The 19,815-nt window shown below is 42.9% G+C and overlaps 1 protein-coding gene across 2 annotated transcripts in view; it reads right to left on the reverse strand.

The window, feature by feature from the left end:
* Lrp12 (LDL receptor related protein 12) overlaps positions 1–19,382 on the reverse strand; it is a 73,931-nt gene extending 54,549 nt beyond the window's left edge. The window contains exon 1 of one of the 2 annotated variants that reach the window (XM_052161237.1): positions 18,968–19,382. In XM_052161237.1, the coding sequence (XP_052017197.1) occupies positions 18,968–19,046 (79 nt within the window). In that variant the 5' untranslated portion in view covers positions 19,047–19,382. The remainder of the gene's footprint in view (positions 1–18,967) is intronic. The other variant, XM_052161236.1, reaches the window with a different exon arrangement.
* Positions 19,383–19,815: the final 433 nt, after the last annotated feature.

The following is a 19,815-nucleotide window of genomic DNA, read 5'->3' on the forward strand; positions in this document are numbered from 1 at the left end:
TTGGGGAAGGGGCGGAAGGAAGAGGGCTTATGGGACTTCTGGGGAGGGGCTAACTGGGAAAGGGAATATCATTTGGAATGGAAACAAAGAATATAGAAAAAAAAAGTCCCATGACTTGGCTCACCTGTCTTCTAACCTTCAGCATTAGCTTACCCACTGCTGCTTTCACTCTACACATTCATATTCTACATTCAGTTTCTGGAACTCTGACGTCTACATGATGCTCCCTCTCCTCTAACAGTCCACTGGACTCCCATCAGTTAGTCTGCGAGCCCTCTCACTCACTCAGGATGTGTGTCTGTGTGTAGGACAGAGACATCAGATCAGTGCTGACTTCTGAAGACACACTCCAGCCCTATCATCTCTAGGACTATACAATTCAACTGCCATCATTTTTTGTAATTAAATCAGCTAATTAAATTCTACTGAAGTCTGAGTACCTTGGGCACTTTCCTGATGTCACCCAGATCACCCAGTTTCCAGTGGTAAGAATTCTAAATGTGTACTGATTTAACTGTTCAAAATTATCAGATTTTGAAATAAGGCATAAAATACCCTCAGTGTAATGAAAAATTTGGTTTTATGTTACAGTTATTAAGAAGGTAAACACAGATAAGGAAAGGAATAGAAAAACTGAAAAAGTTAGAAAGACAGGTAGGTATTCCTCATGAGTGAATGCATTTTGAAATTCACAAAGAGTAAAAAAATTCAGATTAAGTGTCACCCCGATTAGATGCTTTAGAGACCATTGCTTAGCAGTGGCCTTCTGTAGGAATATAAACTACTTGATAAAGGGCTCTCAAAGTTGCTGAGAGGCCGCTCACTGGAAGGCAAAGCTCTGTCTATCTATTAGTGTTAATGACCCGCAGGGATGGAGCCAGGAAGAGCGGAGACACCAGGGGACAGCATGCTACCGCCATTTTTAACTTCCTGATCCCTGGGCTCGTAGTTACAGACTGTAGTCTTAATAAATAAGATTAACTCTCTCAGCGAACAGCTAGCTTCCCCCTCTAAAGCTTATCTCACAACTCACTTACTCCGTAAGACTAAAACATGTATCATCTATGGCCGTCAAGATGGCCCAGTGGACACTGGGGCTTGTGGCAGGCCTGACCGTGCTGCGTTCAGCCCCTGATTCCTCAAGGCAGCTTAAGAGCACCAACTCCTCAAAGTCACCTGACTGACACCTTCTGTCACCCGAGTGCTGTGGCACTAAGTCTGCCTGCGCACCTGAATATGGCACAAGCCCACACATATGCACACAATAAAATCCTGTAGGGATACCCTGTGGACATCCTTTTGTGTAACTTTTAAACATGATTCAGGTAAATATACCTACCTGTTATGCACGTGTGCTTCCCTGAGTGAAAGAGAAAATATCTTATGGGTGTACAGGTTTGTGTGTGTGTGTGTTTGTGAGTGTGCCTTTGTCTGTTTGTTTGTGTGTCTGTCTCTACCTCCCTTGAGTTTAGATTACAAATGTGCACTGCCACACCTGACTTTTTGTTAGATTTTTGGGATCAAATTCAGGTCCAAGATAGACACTTTAGCAACTGAACTACCATCTCAGCCCCACGAATATCCTCACTGATTTCAACTGACTTATATCTGAAACAGGTATTGTTTCCAGTATACGCAAACAAAGAAATTAAATGTCAAAGATAGTAATAATTTGTTCATGGTAACACAACTAGACATCATAATATCCAAGCTTAGGTCTATCTTATTACAAAAATCATGTACTTAATTCTCTCACGATGCTTCCCAAGATATAAATGCATCTCACTGCAGCTAAAAGTTTCATCACTTTCCTTTCACAACCATCTCAGGAACAACTGAACCAGCCCCATCCAAGGACAGGAGGCTCAAGGGCAGCAGTTAACTGGCACTACTCATCTCCTCTTTACTGAGTAGAATCAGATATGAAAACAGGATGATGTGGACTCGTCCTGGCCTGTCGCTCTGTAAGTTATAACTGGATTCACTGAAGCAAGAGAGAACTGCTTTATTTACACTGACATGAAATCCAAGGGATGAAGGAAGTTTCAACAAAAGCAAGCTATCGGAAAGCCTCCAAACCTAGGGAAAGGTGTAGGCCTTGCTGGTCTAAGAGTTTGGCATTTGATTACTGCGTCTGTCACCTTCTCCCCAGGCTTTCTAGGTGCTCTGTTAACCGTGAATGCTAATTATCAATCCACCACATGTCTCCAAGTACAGCTCTTTTTACCCATAATGCTATTAAGAAAGATCCTAAAGAGTTCTCAATATTATCTAATATAACCAGGCCATAATCTGATTTGCCTGATTATCTTATACATGTCTTTTCAATGTGTTCATACAAAGCATTCCCCTGGAAGTCTCAGTGTTACATTTGTTACTGTTTTAGTAGCTCTGAACTCGGACTGATCTGACGCATGTCCATAGACTAACTTGTCAAAAAGGCCACCACCTGCTCCATGTCCACATCTGTGGCCACCACCTGCTCCATGTCCACATCTGTGGCCACCACCTGCTCCATGTCCACATCTGTGGCCACCACCTGCTCCATGTCCACATCTGTGGCATCACTTCCTTTTTAGCTCGTTTAGTTTTGCTCACCTAGTTCAAAGATCAGCAAACACTTTCTGTAAAAAGAGATTTTCAAACAGTTTAGGCTTTGTGGTCAAAGTCTGCTACAAGCTCTGTCACTGCAGCACAAAAGCCACAGAGCATATGCACACAAACCAGTGGCTGTGTTCCAATAAAAAAATGTCCTCTTTAAGGCATTTGCTTACCCTGACACATTGTTTCATAAAGAGAAACACATAAATGTTTAATTCTTTCTCACAGGTGCTTATTTTCAGAGGACCCAGTGGGCCAACCATTTGTCTTCACTGGTATCAGCTCATTTGTTTGTTAGAGCAGTGTGTGTCCTATCGTAAGTGGACAGGAGGAACAGTGTTTTATACATCCTGGGCTCTGCAATCACCTGTCTTCATTAATGGTTTGATGCTTAAGTTTTTCACCTTCAGCGAGCGGGCCTATTATATCAACAGATGCCTTTTGACATGAACTGCCAGTCTCTGGTAGTTTCCCTGCTTTGTGATGCAGAATAACCCAGTCATCTGCTGTGTTTTCTACTCCACAGTGGAACTAATCGTCCATCCCATGACCCCCGAATCCTTTCTGTGACAAATGGTATTTCGTGACCATAATTATGGTTCTGACTGTGCTCACTGCTATGGTGTTATTGTAATAGTTCACTAGGAAGGCATTAAAAGACACATAATCTTAGCATATATGAGCAAAGGCTTACTGTACTCAAAGTCTTCTAGAAAATAAATCTTGGATGCAACTGCATAAAAAATTTCCCTGTAGCTTACTTATGGAGCTAAAATATGCTCCATTTTGAGTTTGGGGGAAAAAGATTAAATAAATTATATATAAAGCATTCAAAGTAATAATTAGTAAAAAAAAAAAAAAAAAGAATTGCAGGGGGGTGGTGGCACACGCCTTTAATCCCAGCACTTGGGAGGCAGAGGCAGGTGGATTTCTGAGTTCAAGGCCAGCCTGGTCTACAGTGTGAGTTCCAGGACAGCCAGGGCTACACAGAGAAACCCTGTCTCCAAAAAAAAAAAAAAAAAAAAAAAAAAGAATTATTCAATACAAATTGGGCATTATTTTTATTGAGAACTTTAAAAGTATCCCAGCCTTCGATGTAATAACTATACTTTTATGACTCATAGAAATACAAAAAAGCAGAGAAAAATCAACAAAAGCTTATCAATTATAGCATTAGTTATGAATGTGAACAAACTATAAATAACCTAATGATAAACATCAAGAAAGTTTATGGAGAAAAGATATGTCCAAGTTATGTCAAATAATACCCATACACGAGGCAAAGATTAGCATCAGTTAGCAAAGCATGAATGGGCATTTCATTGAGCCCCAAACCAGTCTTGTTTTGTCTTTATTAATGATTCTGAACAATTGATAGAATAGTTTGATTTTTACTTATTTGCTAAATTAGTTGGTAGATCTTTCTAACTTTATTAACTATCCAATTACTGTTCCTATATGTTGTCATTTGTCTATCTACTAAAGAAAAAAGAAAATTAACATCTGATGTAGACAGTATTTGTGTAAGTCATTTAATAGCCTTACAACAAACCCTGAGGGGAGGGAGTATAAAAATCCAATAACCAAGCATCTTGCCACTTAGAAATTTCAATTAAGAGCAAACTGGAATACACTCAGAAAACATTAATAATCCAGCATCCCTGGATCATCTATCAGTAGACTCACAACCAGATAAGTTCAAGTAATAAATTAAAAGCGATAAATGGAAGAAAAATTAAATCAGCTTGTTTACAAAGAGGCGCTGAGTTGAGGGAGGTCTCCATGCAGCACAGCAAAGCAGCAGCACAGTGTCTTAGAGCACGGGTCCTCCTGCTGCACCAGAGGGTAGATTCTGCCAGACCAGCTGTTACTGCAGCTTTCAGGGTTCACAGCTGGTCAGGCTGATGAGGTCTTCTCTTCTCCAGTGGTGTACAAAGAACCTTCTAGCATAGGGATGAAGTTTCCAGATTGGTACCAGCTTGATTTCTCCATGTTTTATGACCCAACTACATGGTATCTACATTAGTGTCTTATCACCAAATTCTAGAAGACCACTAAAAGCAATAACGGCCTGTAATGTTTTGGGGGAGTGTTTATGGGACCCAGGGACCAACAATTTGAAAAGAAATATCTCATAGCCTGTGGTATATGGCTGAGGGAGGGGCATTGTTTCTCTTATAGCCTAACCCTACTTAAATCCCTCTTATAAATGTGTATGCAGACATTTTAAGAAGCTTCATTTGCTTTTTCAAGTTATTAAGTTAAAAAAAAAACTAAGTTAAAACAGGGAGAGCGAGAGAGATTGTGCAGCTAAACTGTCTAGGTTCAAACCCTAGCATCCTATTGTGATTATTAACAAAACCACCTTGAAAAGGATGAACAACTGCAAAATTCATCCTTAATTTGAAAACTTATTAGAAAGGTGAGCCATTACAGGGCACTGACACAGGAGTTAACTGTCATTTGACAGACTGTGGGGTCAGCAGAGATGGACTGTGTCCCTGTGGGACCGCCCACTCAGGCATGCTAGGCCGGAAGAGGAGACAGCCTGCTGGGCAGCAGGAGGCATTCATTCAGGTTTTCTGCACTCTGACTCTGGATGCAACGTGACCAACTGCTTCTGCTGTCCGCCTTGGCTTCTCCAGCAGGACAGACAGACACAATTGTGCCCCTTGGACTGTGGGACCAAATAAACCCTTCTTTCTCAAGTCACATTCCTCAGAGAATTTTCTCACAGCAATAGGGAAAGAAATCAAGATAGGGATGAACAGATACGTGCAACATGATTAAGAACAGCTGACCTGTGTCATGAAAATTAAATGTGGAAAAAGTCTTTTTAACAAATAATCCTAAACAGAAAGTTGCATGCACGGAGAATGAGTTGACCCACCTCACATTAGATTAGAAGATAGGCCAAAATGGCCCAGAGACCTTAAAATAAGGTAAAACGATGCAATTCCACAAAAACCACACAGAAAGCCCAAGAGTAGACCTTGACCTTAGACTCCAGAATGAACTGTTAACTCCAATAGGAGTCTACAAAACAAAAGGAAACATGGAAATCAAAGCCTCTTAAAACTGGAAACACTTGTATGCTGAAGCAGACATTAGGAAAGTGAACGATAACCTATGGACCAGGAGAAATGCTTGCAAACCATGCACCCAAGGTTCTAAGTCTCACACACCACAACAAACAGGCAAGTAAGCCAACTCACCAGAAATGGTCACAGGATTTGAAGGACATTTCTCCACAGAACATACACACACTGTCATCAAATACAGGGAAAAACAAGAACAAACCTAAAACCACAACATCACTAGTTTAACTGAAGCAACATCCACATCATCCCCACTAGGGTAGCTTCCATTAGAAAAGACAGACAGCAAAGCATCAGTAAGGAGTAGGGTCTTCGCTGCCAGAGGGAACCCAGAACAGCACCACCATCTGGAGAACAGCTTGACATCTTTTACAAAGACAGAGTTTTAATATGAATCATGAATTTCACTCCTCTCTAAATATACAAGAAAATACAAAACGTGACAACTACTGAAATGCCACACAACAAGATTAAACAAAATGTGACAGAGCCATAGACCAGGGCATGCTCCAGACAAAACCGGGAATAAAGTACTGAGTCATGCTACAGCATAGATAAATCATAAAACTGCATTTGCTAGGTAAAAGCCAGGAACAAAAGGTCACATGTCGTATGGTTATATTTAATGGAACATCCAGAACAGATAAATCTGTGGTGACAGAGTTGATTCATGGTTGCCAGGTTGGAAAGAGTGCTAAACAGGCAATGATCGCTGATAGGTAAAGGGTTTTCCTGGAGGTTGGCAAATATTCTCAAGTTGGGCTAGAGTGATGGTTACCAGTCTGTGAATGTACTAAAAGCAATGGGAGTGCACTCTAGGGGTTGAAGAGTAAAAAGGCTGATGTCCACAGTACGTATCTGGAAATTACTAACCAAGAGGCAGGCACAGTGGCCTACCCCTCTGATACCATCACGCTGGGGGCTGAGCCGGGCAGACTGCCATGTCCTAAGATAGTCTCTACTATATACATAGTGAGTTCCTGAAGAGCCTGAGCTAGACAGTGACTCAAACCCTGTCTCAAACAGCCCACAAACACAAACTGTAACATACAATGCCTGACTGGATTATTGTAAGAATGAAAGGCTAGTAAAATATTTAAAAACTGTTTCCTAGGTATGGTGCATGCATGTAAACCTAGCATTTCAGAAGAGGAAAAAATGGGTCATAAGCTCAAGGGCAGTGGGACCCTGTTTCAACTTTATACAGGTGGAAAGAAATGTGTCACAGTCTCTATTAACAAAATTAAAATGTGAAAGAAATTACAGAAAAAGTATAAAGAAATATCCCTAAAACCAGGGAGGTTACTTACTCACTTTATATATGAAAAAATTACACTTGGAAGTCAAATTTAATTAAGTTATTTCTGTGCATCTGTGTGTGTGTGTATGTGTGTGTGTGTGTATGGGAGGGGTAAGCACATGTGTATGCAGATGCATACCTGTATGCAAGTACAGAGGTCAGGGGAAGAGGTCAGGTGTCCTGACCTATCAGTGTCTTACTCCCTTGAAACAGAGTCTTTCATTGAACCTAGAGTTAGGCTGGTGGCAGTCCTTCTGTCTGCTTCCCAGTGGTGCTGTGACTATAGGCTCATGTAGTCATTCCTAATTTTTGACATGAGAGCTGGAGATTTGAACTCAGGTCCTCATGCTTGAGTTGGAAGTTTCACACTTCCTGAACCATCTTCCAGACTAGCATTATCTTTTTTAATAGCTCTCCTCAAATCAAATAGTAAAAAATCTATCAAAACAAAAATCTAGTACCAATAAAAGAAATTAATGACTTAAATTAATGGAAAGATTCCTTATTTGTGAAGTAAAAATTAAGAGAGTGAAGATGTCAATTTTTTTCCCAGAGTAGTCTAGAAGTTTAAAACTATATGAAAAGAAAAAAAGAAAAAACCCTCAGGATATTTTCTAGGCAAAGAATGAGCTAACTTGACAACATACTGTGAAAAGGAATGGGAATTAAAAAAAAAAAAATCAGGGAGTTTGGATGGAGAATAAAAGGAAAGAAGTCCACCATCCCTTTCCGACTAGTCACAGAGCCACAGTGACCAGCCGGTGTGCAGGGTGAAGCGCTCCGCAGCAGCGAGAGAGCGAACAGAGACGCTGGGTCTGACCCAGTGCTGTGCTCACTTCACCCTGACAGAAGAGCAACTGAAACAGGACGGGAGAGTTCCACCAGAAGGTGTTGAAACCATTTGTGAAACCCAAACTTCTTTACAAACTTTATTCTTATAAAACGATATATCAAAATGGATCTTAGGTCACAATGTACAACTAGGTTTCAGAAAAAGAGAAAAGCCTTCCTGATCTGTAGTTGGGTAAAAAGCATTATAACCTAAGCTGTAAAATACTGATAGGCTCAACTTCATAGGATGTGAAGCTTCTGCTTTGTCAGTAGCACGTTCCAAAAGACAAACTGTAGACACAGGAGACAAATAGGACCCCTAAAACTTCAACAGTAAATGAAAAAACGACTGAAGGTGAATAGTGAACTTCATCATTTCATCCAAGATGGCAAAAAAAAAAAAAAAAAGAAAAAAACAACAAAAAACAAAAACAAAAAAATGTGAAAAGATGTTCAAGACTATTAGCCACTTAAAATGTAAAATGAAATCAGGAGCTATAGCTACATAAGCTTTAGATAAAAACAGTTATGGAGACTACCAGAACCTGACGAAGCTATGCAGCTGTCAGATACACTGGTCAGCACGCAGATTGTTAGACACTGGAAGACAGGATGGTGCTTCCTCCGATATCTGAATACATGTATGAAACTTAAGACACAGGAAGCCCACTCTTAAATATGCACTCTAGAGAAATTAAGGCTCACGTACGCACAAAGCCTATCCATGAATGTTTACTATTACAACAGATCAAGCTGAGGCACAACCACACAACAGCACACTGCTTAACAATAAAAAGGAACAAAACACTAACAAACAAGATGACTCGAGGACTCTCAGCTATGCTGACTAAAGGAACTTGACAATCTCCAACGTGCACAACTGGTGATGACTACATCAGTGGTCATCAAGGTCAGCACTGTGGGCAGCAGGCGCCGCCATCACGGAATAGCAGGAGGAAGTCCGAAGGGATGCACCGTCCTGTGTCCAGAAGTCAGCACCAAGAGGCTGAATCTGCACTTACAGTAACACTCACAAAACCTTAGAGCAGAGAAAACAGAGCCCACCTGCCCCATAATCTTAAAGATAAGATTAAAAGGCAGTCATCTCAAAAGTTAGAACACATGGAAATAAATCAGCGTACCATAAAACCAAGCAGGAGCTGGAAAGAAAGACTACAGTCCAGACGTGTGTGTTCAGGAAAATGGTGGCAAAGCAGAGACAGATGGGAATTAAGAGTGACGGGAGTGACAACCACAAACGGAGAAGTGATTTAAGAGAAAACCATTTTTAGCTTAAAGTAAAATAAAATATAGATGAAATACTATTTTCTCAGAAAATATAAATCAGGAACTGTGACATAGGAAAAAATAGGGGAAAACAAGAAAGCCAAGGAGTTATCCCTCCAAAGGCGTCATGTACACACACTACACTCCTAAGAACACTAACAAGCCCTCAGAACTGTAATGTCTGTTTGTCAGAGCTAACTTCTTCCTGAGAGCAAAGATTTCTTTGTGTGTTTGGTGTCAGGCTGGCACTGAACTCTTGGGTCTTCCTGCCCCTTCCCCTTTGGTCTGTGCCGCCACAGTGGCTAGATTAGAGATTAGAAATAAAATAATAAAGCTTTCAAAAGCAGGGGCACAGCCTGTGCTCTAGTTCCAAATCTCTCCCAGATCCACACAAGCACACCAGGCCAGCTACAGGTCACAGTTCATCACACACTTTACAACAAATCAAGAGTTTGAATTTTCCTAGCACAAAACAGAGAGACAAAATGGTAGTCTAATTTGATCATTACACAGAATACATACATATATATAGGTATGTTATGAAGCTACACCCCATAAATATGTACAGCCTATATCAATAATGTGGTAGGAAAGTAATGTGGGGTTATGTTAACTTAATTAGACCACTGTACCTGTACTTATCATGTTTTTCATGTGGTCCACAACTATTTTAGCTAGTACTCAAAGTCTGATAGCAGCACTAAGAGAACTGGCTGTGTTGTGCTTCAGACTGTTATTCGGTAGTATATAAACAGGCATGCTGTGCCTTACGGTGATTTACGGGACTCTCAACCCCTGCCTGAGTTCAATTCACACGTCCTGCTCTGGCAGCACCCCCCACCCCAGCTCCCCCCTTTCGGATGGGAGCTTCGGTTCTCCTCAGGCCATTTCTTCTAACACTAGTGCAAACAGAAACCTACTTCTTACAGGCTCATCTCTGTTATCTTGTTCAGTGAAATAAAGTTTAAACTTAGCAGGAACGGCAACATCCTCTTCAGCTGTTCTTATAAAGACAAAACCATTCATTTCTGCTCTTACCACAGGACCTAGACTGCTCACAAACACACCTCGCTTTCCCCATCTTAAACGGCAAGACAACCACAACGCAAACACTGAAAACATGTGCCCTGCTCCGTCCATTAAAATCAACAATGGAAAGAATGGATGAGCAGATATGAAAATCAGTCGGGGGTGGGGGCAGGTCAGGTTGGGAGAGTGAGGAGGGATGAAGGGAGAGAGAGCAAAGCTCTGGTGGCTACAGACTCATCTTACAAATGCAAAGTCTGATAGATAGCAACAGATGTACCTCGGCATCAAATGCTCGCATTGACAGCCTGCTATGGCACCTACGAATGCGGAAATACTGCGACATGAGGAATACCATGAATGTAATTTTCTTCAGTTACGGGCAAATGAATTCATTTATTCAACGAGTATTGTCTGCTATTATATCAAGTATGTTTCACACACAATCAGAACTCTACAATAATGTGCACAAATATAAAATAATTCTAGTCTTGTTGGATCTGTTGTTGTAGAAAATATGTCATTTAATATATCTTAATCATCAATGTATGCAAAGTAATAAGACGTACCATGTTTCTTACTACCATTTTAAATAGATTAATATTAACACTTTAATTTCTATTTCAGGCATAAGCAAACATGTAGCCCCAATTTAAAAATATTCTTTGGCTTCCCAAACTGACAGTTGCTGCCGTTGAAGCTGAGCCCCGCTGTCGGCTGTGCGGCCCTCCACATCCACTCTAGCCGGCCTCCCGCCTTCTCACTGGTACGTAAGGATGCCATCAACCCTGCATGCGCCTGTGGCACACGTGACGTACTGTGTGGAGTTTATACCTGAGAGCAAAGATGTTTCCAAAGTCCATGGAGTTCTAGCACGGGCAGTCAAACTGCGATCAGCCCTCGATATAAAATACACTGTCTTTGAAGATTTTTGCATGAAAACATCTCAAGATGTTTTCTCAATATCTCAATAGAGATCTCAATATCTCCAGAATATCTCAATAATTATCTGCTAGCGCTGAGTGCATGCACATGCAAGTGTAAGTGTGTGTTTGTGTGTGCATTTTGAAGTTTCACGTTAGGCTTATATATTTGAGAAACAAAACACTCTCTAGAGGTAACAGCCCCTAAATGAACGCTGAAAGACAAGCAAGTAGTAACCTAGTGCAGCAGACAGTGGATGAGAAAAGGTAACCCAGGCAGAAGCAGGGTGTGCACAGGCCAGGAGACAGAGCAAACACACGGGAGGGATGGCGGGAACACTGCAGAAGGGCGGGGATGAGAGGGTCAGCTAGGGTCTCCTATGATTGACTGACTGACTGATTGATTGATTGATAGATATGTGTAGTCATGGACATGTGCAGGTGGGCATGTGTGTACCACCCCGGCATATGTGTAAAAGTCAGAGGAGGAACTTGTGGGAATTGATTCTATTCTTCTATCATGTGGGTCTTAGAGCTCACACTCAGGTGTTCAGATTTGGTGGCAAGGCCTTTCCCAGCTAAACCACCTCACGACTCTACTGCTAGATTTTATGCAAGAAAGTTACATAAAAACAAAAAGCAAAAAACCCTGCATTTATTTCAGAAAAGTCATTCACTCTGACTTTTATGTGTGGCATGACTGAATCACTTCTGGACTAATTAGCAACTGTTATAACAATGTAAAGATATTAATATTAATAATAAAGCATGCCGGGCACTGGTGGCACACGCCTTTAATCCCAGCACTTGGGAGGCAGAGGCAGGTGGATTTCTGAGTTTGAGGCCAGCCTGGTCTACAGAGTGAGTTCTAGGACAGCCAGGACTACACAGAGAAACCCTGTCTCGAAAAACCAACCAACCAACCAGCCAACCAACCAACAAACAAACAACAACAACAATAATAAAACAACAGGCCTCTATACATAGAAAGCATAGAGCAAAAAGAACCAGAACAAAATTACTAGTCATCGTTTGTCTTCCCTGAGGAGGCCACTTTACACTGACCTTACAATTAATCAGGGCATTTTTTAATAAAGCTGTTTGTACTCTATTCGTAAGAAAGGCTTTGTGTCATGAGAACAAGCAGCGAAAGTCTCGATGGTCTGAGTCATGCTTCAGAGTGTATTAGGAATAGGCACTCATTTTGCATTTCCCTTCCTCCTGTCTAAAAGGGTTAAGTTCCAACTGCTGAACATTTACTGTGCTCACTTAATCCTGCGACTGAAGGGCGGATACCATTGTTATTACCTAAAAACTGAAGTGTTTACGTGAATTAAAGGCGGTATCAAGTCGGACTCCTTCACTAGTGAAAGCATCAGTATAAAACAACTTTTCTTCCTCATACTGGTTCTAGGCAGGACACTGAGTTATAAAACATTTAGGAAGAAAATAGAATTATTCTGTCAGATTCAGCTATGTTGATGTTTTGGAACCTGTCAAAACTATAGCATCTATAAATAAGTTATATAAGATCCAGGAAAAATGTCCTTTATTCTTCCAAATTTCTTCTGAAATTCACCAGTCTACTAATACATTGACTTTTTCAATGATGTTAAGTCATTTTATTGATCGCTTACTTCAAAGCATTGGATTTGGGCAAAAGGGTACATGACGTCTCACTTCCTCACTAACCCTTGGATTCTTGTGCGTTCACTCTCAAGAGTGTGTAACGTTATGCTCTACATTTAGTGGGAAAAACATGAGCCTGGGAGCAGAGCTCTCCATGAGGGCTCCTGCAATCCATCTCCTTCAGCATTCTTGTCATCTGTTGAACAAGCTTTTCATCACACAGTGTCCTGCCTGGTATGTAGCATGAACGTCTTTCTCACACTGAAATGTCCTTACTATTGTTTTTTTCTAGATGGAGTAACAGAAATTTCCCAAGGGTCCAAACTGTTAGGCTGAAGGGAAGGAACAGAAATCAATCACCTTCTGTATCTTTCTCCTCTTCAGTCTTAACTCATGGTTCAGGTTACATGACTTCAAGAAAATACACAGTAACAATGTATCCCACCCCAAACTTTGGTGCCCAAGTACAAACATACTGATGCTCCCTCACTTCTCTTTCCTCTCCCAGGAAGAAAAAGGAAACCCCTTGTTTATCAACAGGACAATCAATACCCATCCACCTCCCCTGCCACCAGCTCGTTGCAACCACTTGTGTCTCCCAAGCCAGCTGAGAGCCCAAGTCTCCTCAGTACCCTGACTACTTCAAATGTCCCACACTGTACAGAAAAAGTGACTGAGTCAAAATAAAAACTAGATCATGTTACTTAAGCCTCTCCAATAGTTAACTTTTAAAATAAAACTCAAATTTACCATGGTCTTCAAACCTCTCAGTACTCACTGCGGTAGTCCTCCGCTAATGCTCTACAGTGGGTGTGTCCACAGCTCTTCGTGATCCTAGGCCTTTCCATATATTGCTCCCACATACAAAGCTCTCTGACTATAACTCTCGTGGTTATCTATCATGTGGGTCTTATAAATGTGCCCTGTGGAAAGACATCCATCCCTAATTACTTCATTATTTATTATCTCCATGCTCGCTAGTTTTTGCCAGAGAACTTGCAAAAATTTGTTGACTAGAGTGTAAGAACCGTGAGGGCAGAGACTGTCCATGAAGCAGAACCTGACAGAACCAGGCATAAGTATCAACAGATGCAGGAATGAGGGATGAGGCTGACTTTCTTGTGATACGATCTCAAGGCAATTCTCAGAACTTCAATTTTCTCTTATTAGAAACAATGTTGAGTATGATTGCTAGGTGGAACTTACTGAAACTGTCAATGAATTATGTCCAAGAACAGCACCCATTAACAGAAATGCTGAAGACTTAATATAGTAAATGTCATTTCTTTCTCCTTTAATGATTAGATGATGAGACCTCACTAAGCTAATTCATTAAACTATATATGTATATGTATGTGCTTGAATGTATGTATCTATGCATGCATGCATAGAATGATAAGTAGTATACGTCTACACCTTATCTCAAAAAAGGAGAGAGAATGTAGGACTGTGGTGAGGAGGAGAATCTAGAGGGAACCTTAGGAGTTAGAGAGGTCAAAGGAACCTTTGTGTGCTTATAAAGACTTGCAGCAAGAAAAGATTAATGCTCAATTTACAATTTCAAAGTCCAAGCATTTTCTGTTAGCTTAATGTACAGAAACTTCATCTGTATCCGTCTCCTGTTTAACATTCATTCTTTAGTGAATACTGCTAATATTATTTTTTTAAGAAAAACCACCAATTATGTAAAACAAAATACCTGAGATCAGAAAAAGAAATCCCCTTTACTTTTCCATAAGCTTTAAAGTTTCTATTCTCCAGAAAGACGCCTTGACCCAGGCCTGGCGCAGAAGTGTGTATTCTTGGGACGGAGGGTCTGGAGCAGGAGGGCTGCTGCGAGCGGGAGCCAGCCTGGGCGACAGCCCTGCTTTCACATCTGCATTTTAACAGTTCCTTCTACCTGCTGCTCACTTTTCTCTTCGCTTTCTTCAGAGGAGATCAGACTTCCTAGGAAGCGTCTAAATCATTTATGACACATCATTCAAACCTCTTCCTAGAATGTAGACAGCTACCCTTCAAAAAGTTGTCAATGCACCCCAGCCCCTGGAACTGGGAGGAATCTGCTGCCTGTCTTCAGTCTCCCTAGGATATAGACATAATTTAGATTTTCAACTCAAAGAAGGGTTTATATTAAGCAATTAATTCAGTTTTATTCAACATATTTTATGTAATCAAGCTTGACTTTCTCAGAAGTAATTGGTATCAGCTTAAAAATTTTTCCCTTCTGTTCCAGTTATTTCTACCACTTTTCTAAAATTGGAACTTACAGTCTATCCTTACACTGGAAAAAATAATTTTGGTACTGCTGAGTGTTCCATATAATTCCAGGGAAAGGATTCATCCATTAGAAAGACACTAAGGAGAATATTATACCCTGTCACAACACCCAGAGCAGCGGGCACACAACCACGGCTCTGGCCATCATCAGATGACAGTTCAAATAGGAATGTATCACAGGTCAGAGAGTCTAAGTCAGGATGAGCTTTTACTGACACTGAATGCTTTAGCAGGAAGTAACCTGAAACTCTCCAAGGCGATTATAAGATCATAAACAAGCAAAACAAATGTTCTAAACCATACTCTAAGGCTTCCTCTAGGGCAGTGTTCAACAAATGAAACAATGGCCCAAAAGCTAGAGTCAGGATGAACAAATGAGGAACAGGCAGCAGGCCTAAGTGTATCCCAGACATACGTCCCAGACACAAGGGCACCACCTCAGGATCGGTGTTTCTTTCTCCAGATACATCCAGAAAGCCTGGCAGCAGCCAGCTGAGCTCTGGGTACCACCACTGTGGTTCCTACTCCTTCAAACTTCCAGAGAAAGCAGGTTCAACCTTTACTTTCTCCTGTTCTTCTGCAAACACAAAGCTATTCAGACAGAAGAACAACTGAAAGGTAACACTTGCCCTAGGACAACCTCAGACAGCATTAACTGTAGGCTGATGTATAATCTAAATTCATCATATACTGTTACACAATTTAAAGTTCAAGCAAGACTCTGGCGTCTTGGAAAGATAACCTGCAGCTGAAATAGTCACATGTCACACTTCGACAATAAATAAAAGGTTATGTAAAGAATGTAAACACCAAATAAGGGCTTTTAAATCTATATGAAATGTTTCAAAGGTTTATATTTTGGTTAATAGCCAAGAGTAACTGAAAAAAAAATGATCAACCTAGCAAGCAAACAAATAAACAAAACAGTGTTGGAATTCCCTAAATATTGGCTCAGAACATTTCCTTATTGAGTCTATGTCAAGTTATTCAGAACATTCACTTGTTTTTACAGAACTTTCTAATTTTATTTATTGATTCAATTACTTACATTAATGTGTGCGTGTGCAGGACTTGTGTGTGAAACACGGTGTGTCTGAGGGGGCCAGAGGGCAGCTTTGTGAAGCTTACTATCTCCTCCTACCTCATGTAGGTTCCAGAGACTGAACTCCAGTCATCAGGCTCTGTAGAAAATACCTTTACCTCTGAGTAAAACACTGAGCTCTCTCAATAATCCTTTATTTTTGAAGCCATTCTTGTGTGTGTGTGTGTGCACACATGTGCGTGTGTATATGAAGGTCAGAGGGCAACCGTGCATGTTCCTCCGTACATGCTGTCCATCTTTCCCAGACAAGGGTCTCCCGTGGGTCTGAAGCTTGCCAAGGTTACACTAAGTAATGAGCCCCAGAGAACTGACTGTCTCTGCCTTCCAGAAAGCATGCCACATTGCCCAGCTTTTTATATGAACTAGGGATGGAAGTCAGGACTTCAAGAATTTTACTGCCACATCTCCATAACGTATGTATGTATGTACGTATGTATGCATGTATGTTCTATGTCCATTCAAATGGTTCTGACACAATATATCTAGTATATATGACAACTATAACACAGACCACACACACTCTACTATTCCTATGTGAGTACACAGTTTAACTATTGCTACGGTTGTTTTTCTTTTCCTATTAATATAAACCCAAACCTGGGGCTGGAGAGATGGCTCAGCGGTTAAGAGCACTGACTGCTCTTCCGAAGGTCCTGAGTTCAAATCCCAGCAGCGACATGGTGGTTCACAACCATCTGTAATGGGATCTGATGCCCTCTTCTGGTGTGTCTGAAGACAAGTTACAGTGTACTTATTTATAATAATAAATAAATCTTTAAAAAAAAAACCCAAATCTGGGTGAGGAAACAGAAACATACGAGTGTACACGCACTCGAGCATACACACACACACACACTCATGAGCTCACGCACACAGCCAATGCCCTGGCTTCAGGATGAAGAGTTTCTTTTAGCTCTGTCAATACAGCTCAATGTTTTGCCCATCTCACTGCCTCTTATTTCCTTATCATTTGAAATTCAAGTGGCTGGAGACATCAACCTTTGGGTAATCACCTGACAGCTTTATAAACATGATCCCACAATGGTGGTAAAAGGAGTTTTGGCCTTTGACTTCAATTCCTCACTGAACACAAACAACCAAGAGATAAACCTTTGTAAAGTACCTACCAAAAGTCCACTTTGTTTCTCAGGATAAAAGAGCACACCAGGACCAGTACTGCTCCACAGCCTCTGGACCCCTGAAGGCAGAGGCTCTTTACTCCAAGCACCAATGGCATGAGTTTTACTAAAGACTCAACTTATTTAGTTAGTCTGATCAGACATCACATAAACTCAATTCTGATTACAGTGCAGAGCATACACAACTGGACATTCCTAATCACGCTGGATTAGATTCCTCTTACTTTCCTTTCTCCTGGGCCATTATACCAAACCTATAGAACTATACTCACCTCCAGGCTAGAAAGAAAAAAAAACAAAAAAACTAAAACACCATAATAGCTTATTGATCTCTGGTGTAGACCCAAACCCACAAGTCATCAGCCAAGCAGGGGTGGAACTAACTGTGAAGAGTCGTGTACTGGGTTTTCAGGTCCCACATAAACACATCACTGACTGCATCAAATGTGGATGAACCCACCCTCCTGCTCATAACAAAATAACATACCACGTGGGTAAGGGAGCAACACATCCTGAATTATACTGAAAAGATTACCATTTCTTGGCTGTCAGGAAATGCTAATTTAAGTCCATTATATTTTTCATATAATGAGAATTCTCAAGCTTTGAAAGTTACCATCATATTTAATTCCACGGATAAATGCTTTCAAAAGAGATGCTACCATATGCTGGGGAATTATATGTTGACAGAAACCACTGCCTGTATACTACTGAATCAGTATTTGTGGCAAATGGCAAATGACTTGGACTTTTTATAAGTAAAAATTACAACAACAACAAAAAAGCTTCTAACTGTTTTTCTGGAGAAACCAAACCAATACTCCAAAAATGGAAATACTGTGTTCTCTGCAATACCCATTCAAGGAGTTAACGCTTGAGAACTAAGAATGGTGAAGTCAGAGCCCAAGCTCAAGCTCAGGTCTCAAGTGGTGAGCAGTTCTCTTAATTTCCCTTAGCTCTAGTTCATACCAAGCACGGTCGTGACACACAATCAGCCTGCAATCAATCCTTAAAGAAGTGTCCCTATCCAGATCACAGACCGGAATGAGGCAGGAGTCAACAGTATTAGAGGGCATAGATGAAATGACAAGTGAACTGGGAGTCAGGGCAGACTTGTACGCCCCAATAGAAAAAGACTGAGGTGAGGCTGGAAACTATTTTCTGGCCTTCTCTCCAGTGCAGTTACTGGGGAACGAGATCCTACACGCCCGGGACCCACAGAGCCTCAGGCGGAGAGGTGGAGGGGTGGGAAGGAAGCAATCGGAGTGCTTTTGGAGGGAGTGGGGACCAAGAGAGATGGGCGCGACAGCAATTTCATCGAGAAGAGAACTTCCTGCCTCGGGAAGGATCTGGGGCAGAACCGTCCCGGAGGCGACCTCCCCTTCGCAGTCTCACGGTCACATCTTTATGCGCGAGGACTGTACACCCGGCAGCCCGGCAGCGAGCGCTAGAAGAGCGAGCCGCCGGGGCCCTCGCGCCGGGCTGGGGAGTCCTCCCGCACGCCGTCGCTCCGCAGGGACCCCTGGCTCGGACCGGCCCGCCTCCGTCTCTCCGAAGGGTTGGCGGCGGCCAGTGGACCCCAGCATCACCGCGAGCAGACAACCCTCCCCGCACATCCCGCGTGGGTCTTTGTCCCGCCGGCAACCGGGGTCTCCTCGGGTCGCCCAAGCACAGCGCGTCCGGGAGGCCTGGGGGGCCCCCGGGGTCGCCCCAGCTTTGTTCGGTCAGCAGGGCGCTGGGAGGTGGACACTTACCGTACACCCCAGCGAGGAAAAGCAACAGCCACGCCGATCCCCGCCGCGGAGCCTCTTTTGTGCTCCAGCGACGGGCCATACCCACGGCAGATGGAGGGAGCGAGGAGATGGAGGAGGAGGAGCTGGGGCCAGACGCTGCCGCCGCCGCCAAGCCCCTGGCTGCTCCCTGCGCGCTCCGCGGCGGCGGAGGGGGAGGGGCGGGGCCGCCCGCGCGCGCTCCCTCCCGCCGGCTCTGCGTCGGCCGCGCGAGCCCCTAGCGGGCCGGCCTTCCCGGGGGCAGGGACGCGCAGCGCGCGCGCCAGCGGCAGGCGACAGGGCCGGCGACTGCGGGGCTCGGGCCTCGCGCCGCACGACCAGCCGCCACCCGCCAGACTGAGTGCGAGCCGGCACCGGCACTCATCCGTGCACTCGGCAATCCCCTGGCCCGCCTGTCTTGGTTCCCGCCCCGCGCTCCCCTGGACTCAGCCGAGCTCGCGCCGACTTCGCCGCGCCTGGAGCCCGAGTAGCGAGGCAGTGCCAATCGATGTGCGAGCACACGAACGCCGGCCGCTGGGTTCCAGGGGCACTGGGGCTGGGGACGTGGGGGTTGTAGGGAGCGGGGGAGAGGAAGGGGTTTGCTCTGACCGAGCTCAGCCGCAGACCCCAGCCTTGGTGTTTCGGCCCACCTGGAGATCCTCGAGGCTGTTGAGCAATGCGTGGAGGGAAGAGGGTTGGGAGGGAGGCTGTGAATTTAGAAGTTCCGAGATAAAACCCGGACCCTACTGGCTCCGCTTGAATTTGGCTCTGAAAGAGTGAGTGGGTCATAGGTCCCTGTGTAGAAACCTGAGCCGAAGGATCCGGGGGATACA

The sequence above is a fragment of the Apodemus sylvaticus genome, chromosome 17 (genome assembly GCF_947179515.1).
Source record: "Apodemus sylvaticus chromosome 17, mApoSyl1.1, whole genome shotgun sequence".
Taxonomy (NCBI): Eukaryota; Metazoa; Chordata; class Mammalia; order Rodentia; family Muridae; genus Apodemus; species Apodemus sylvaticus.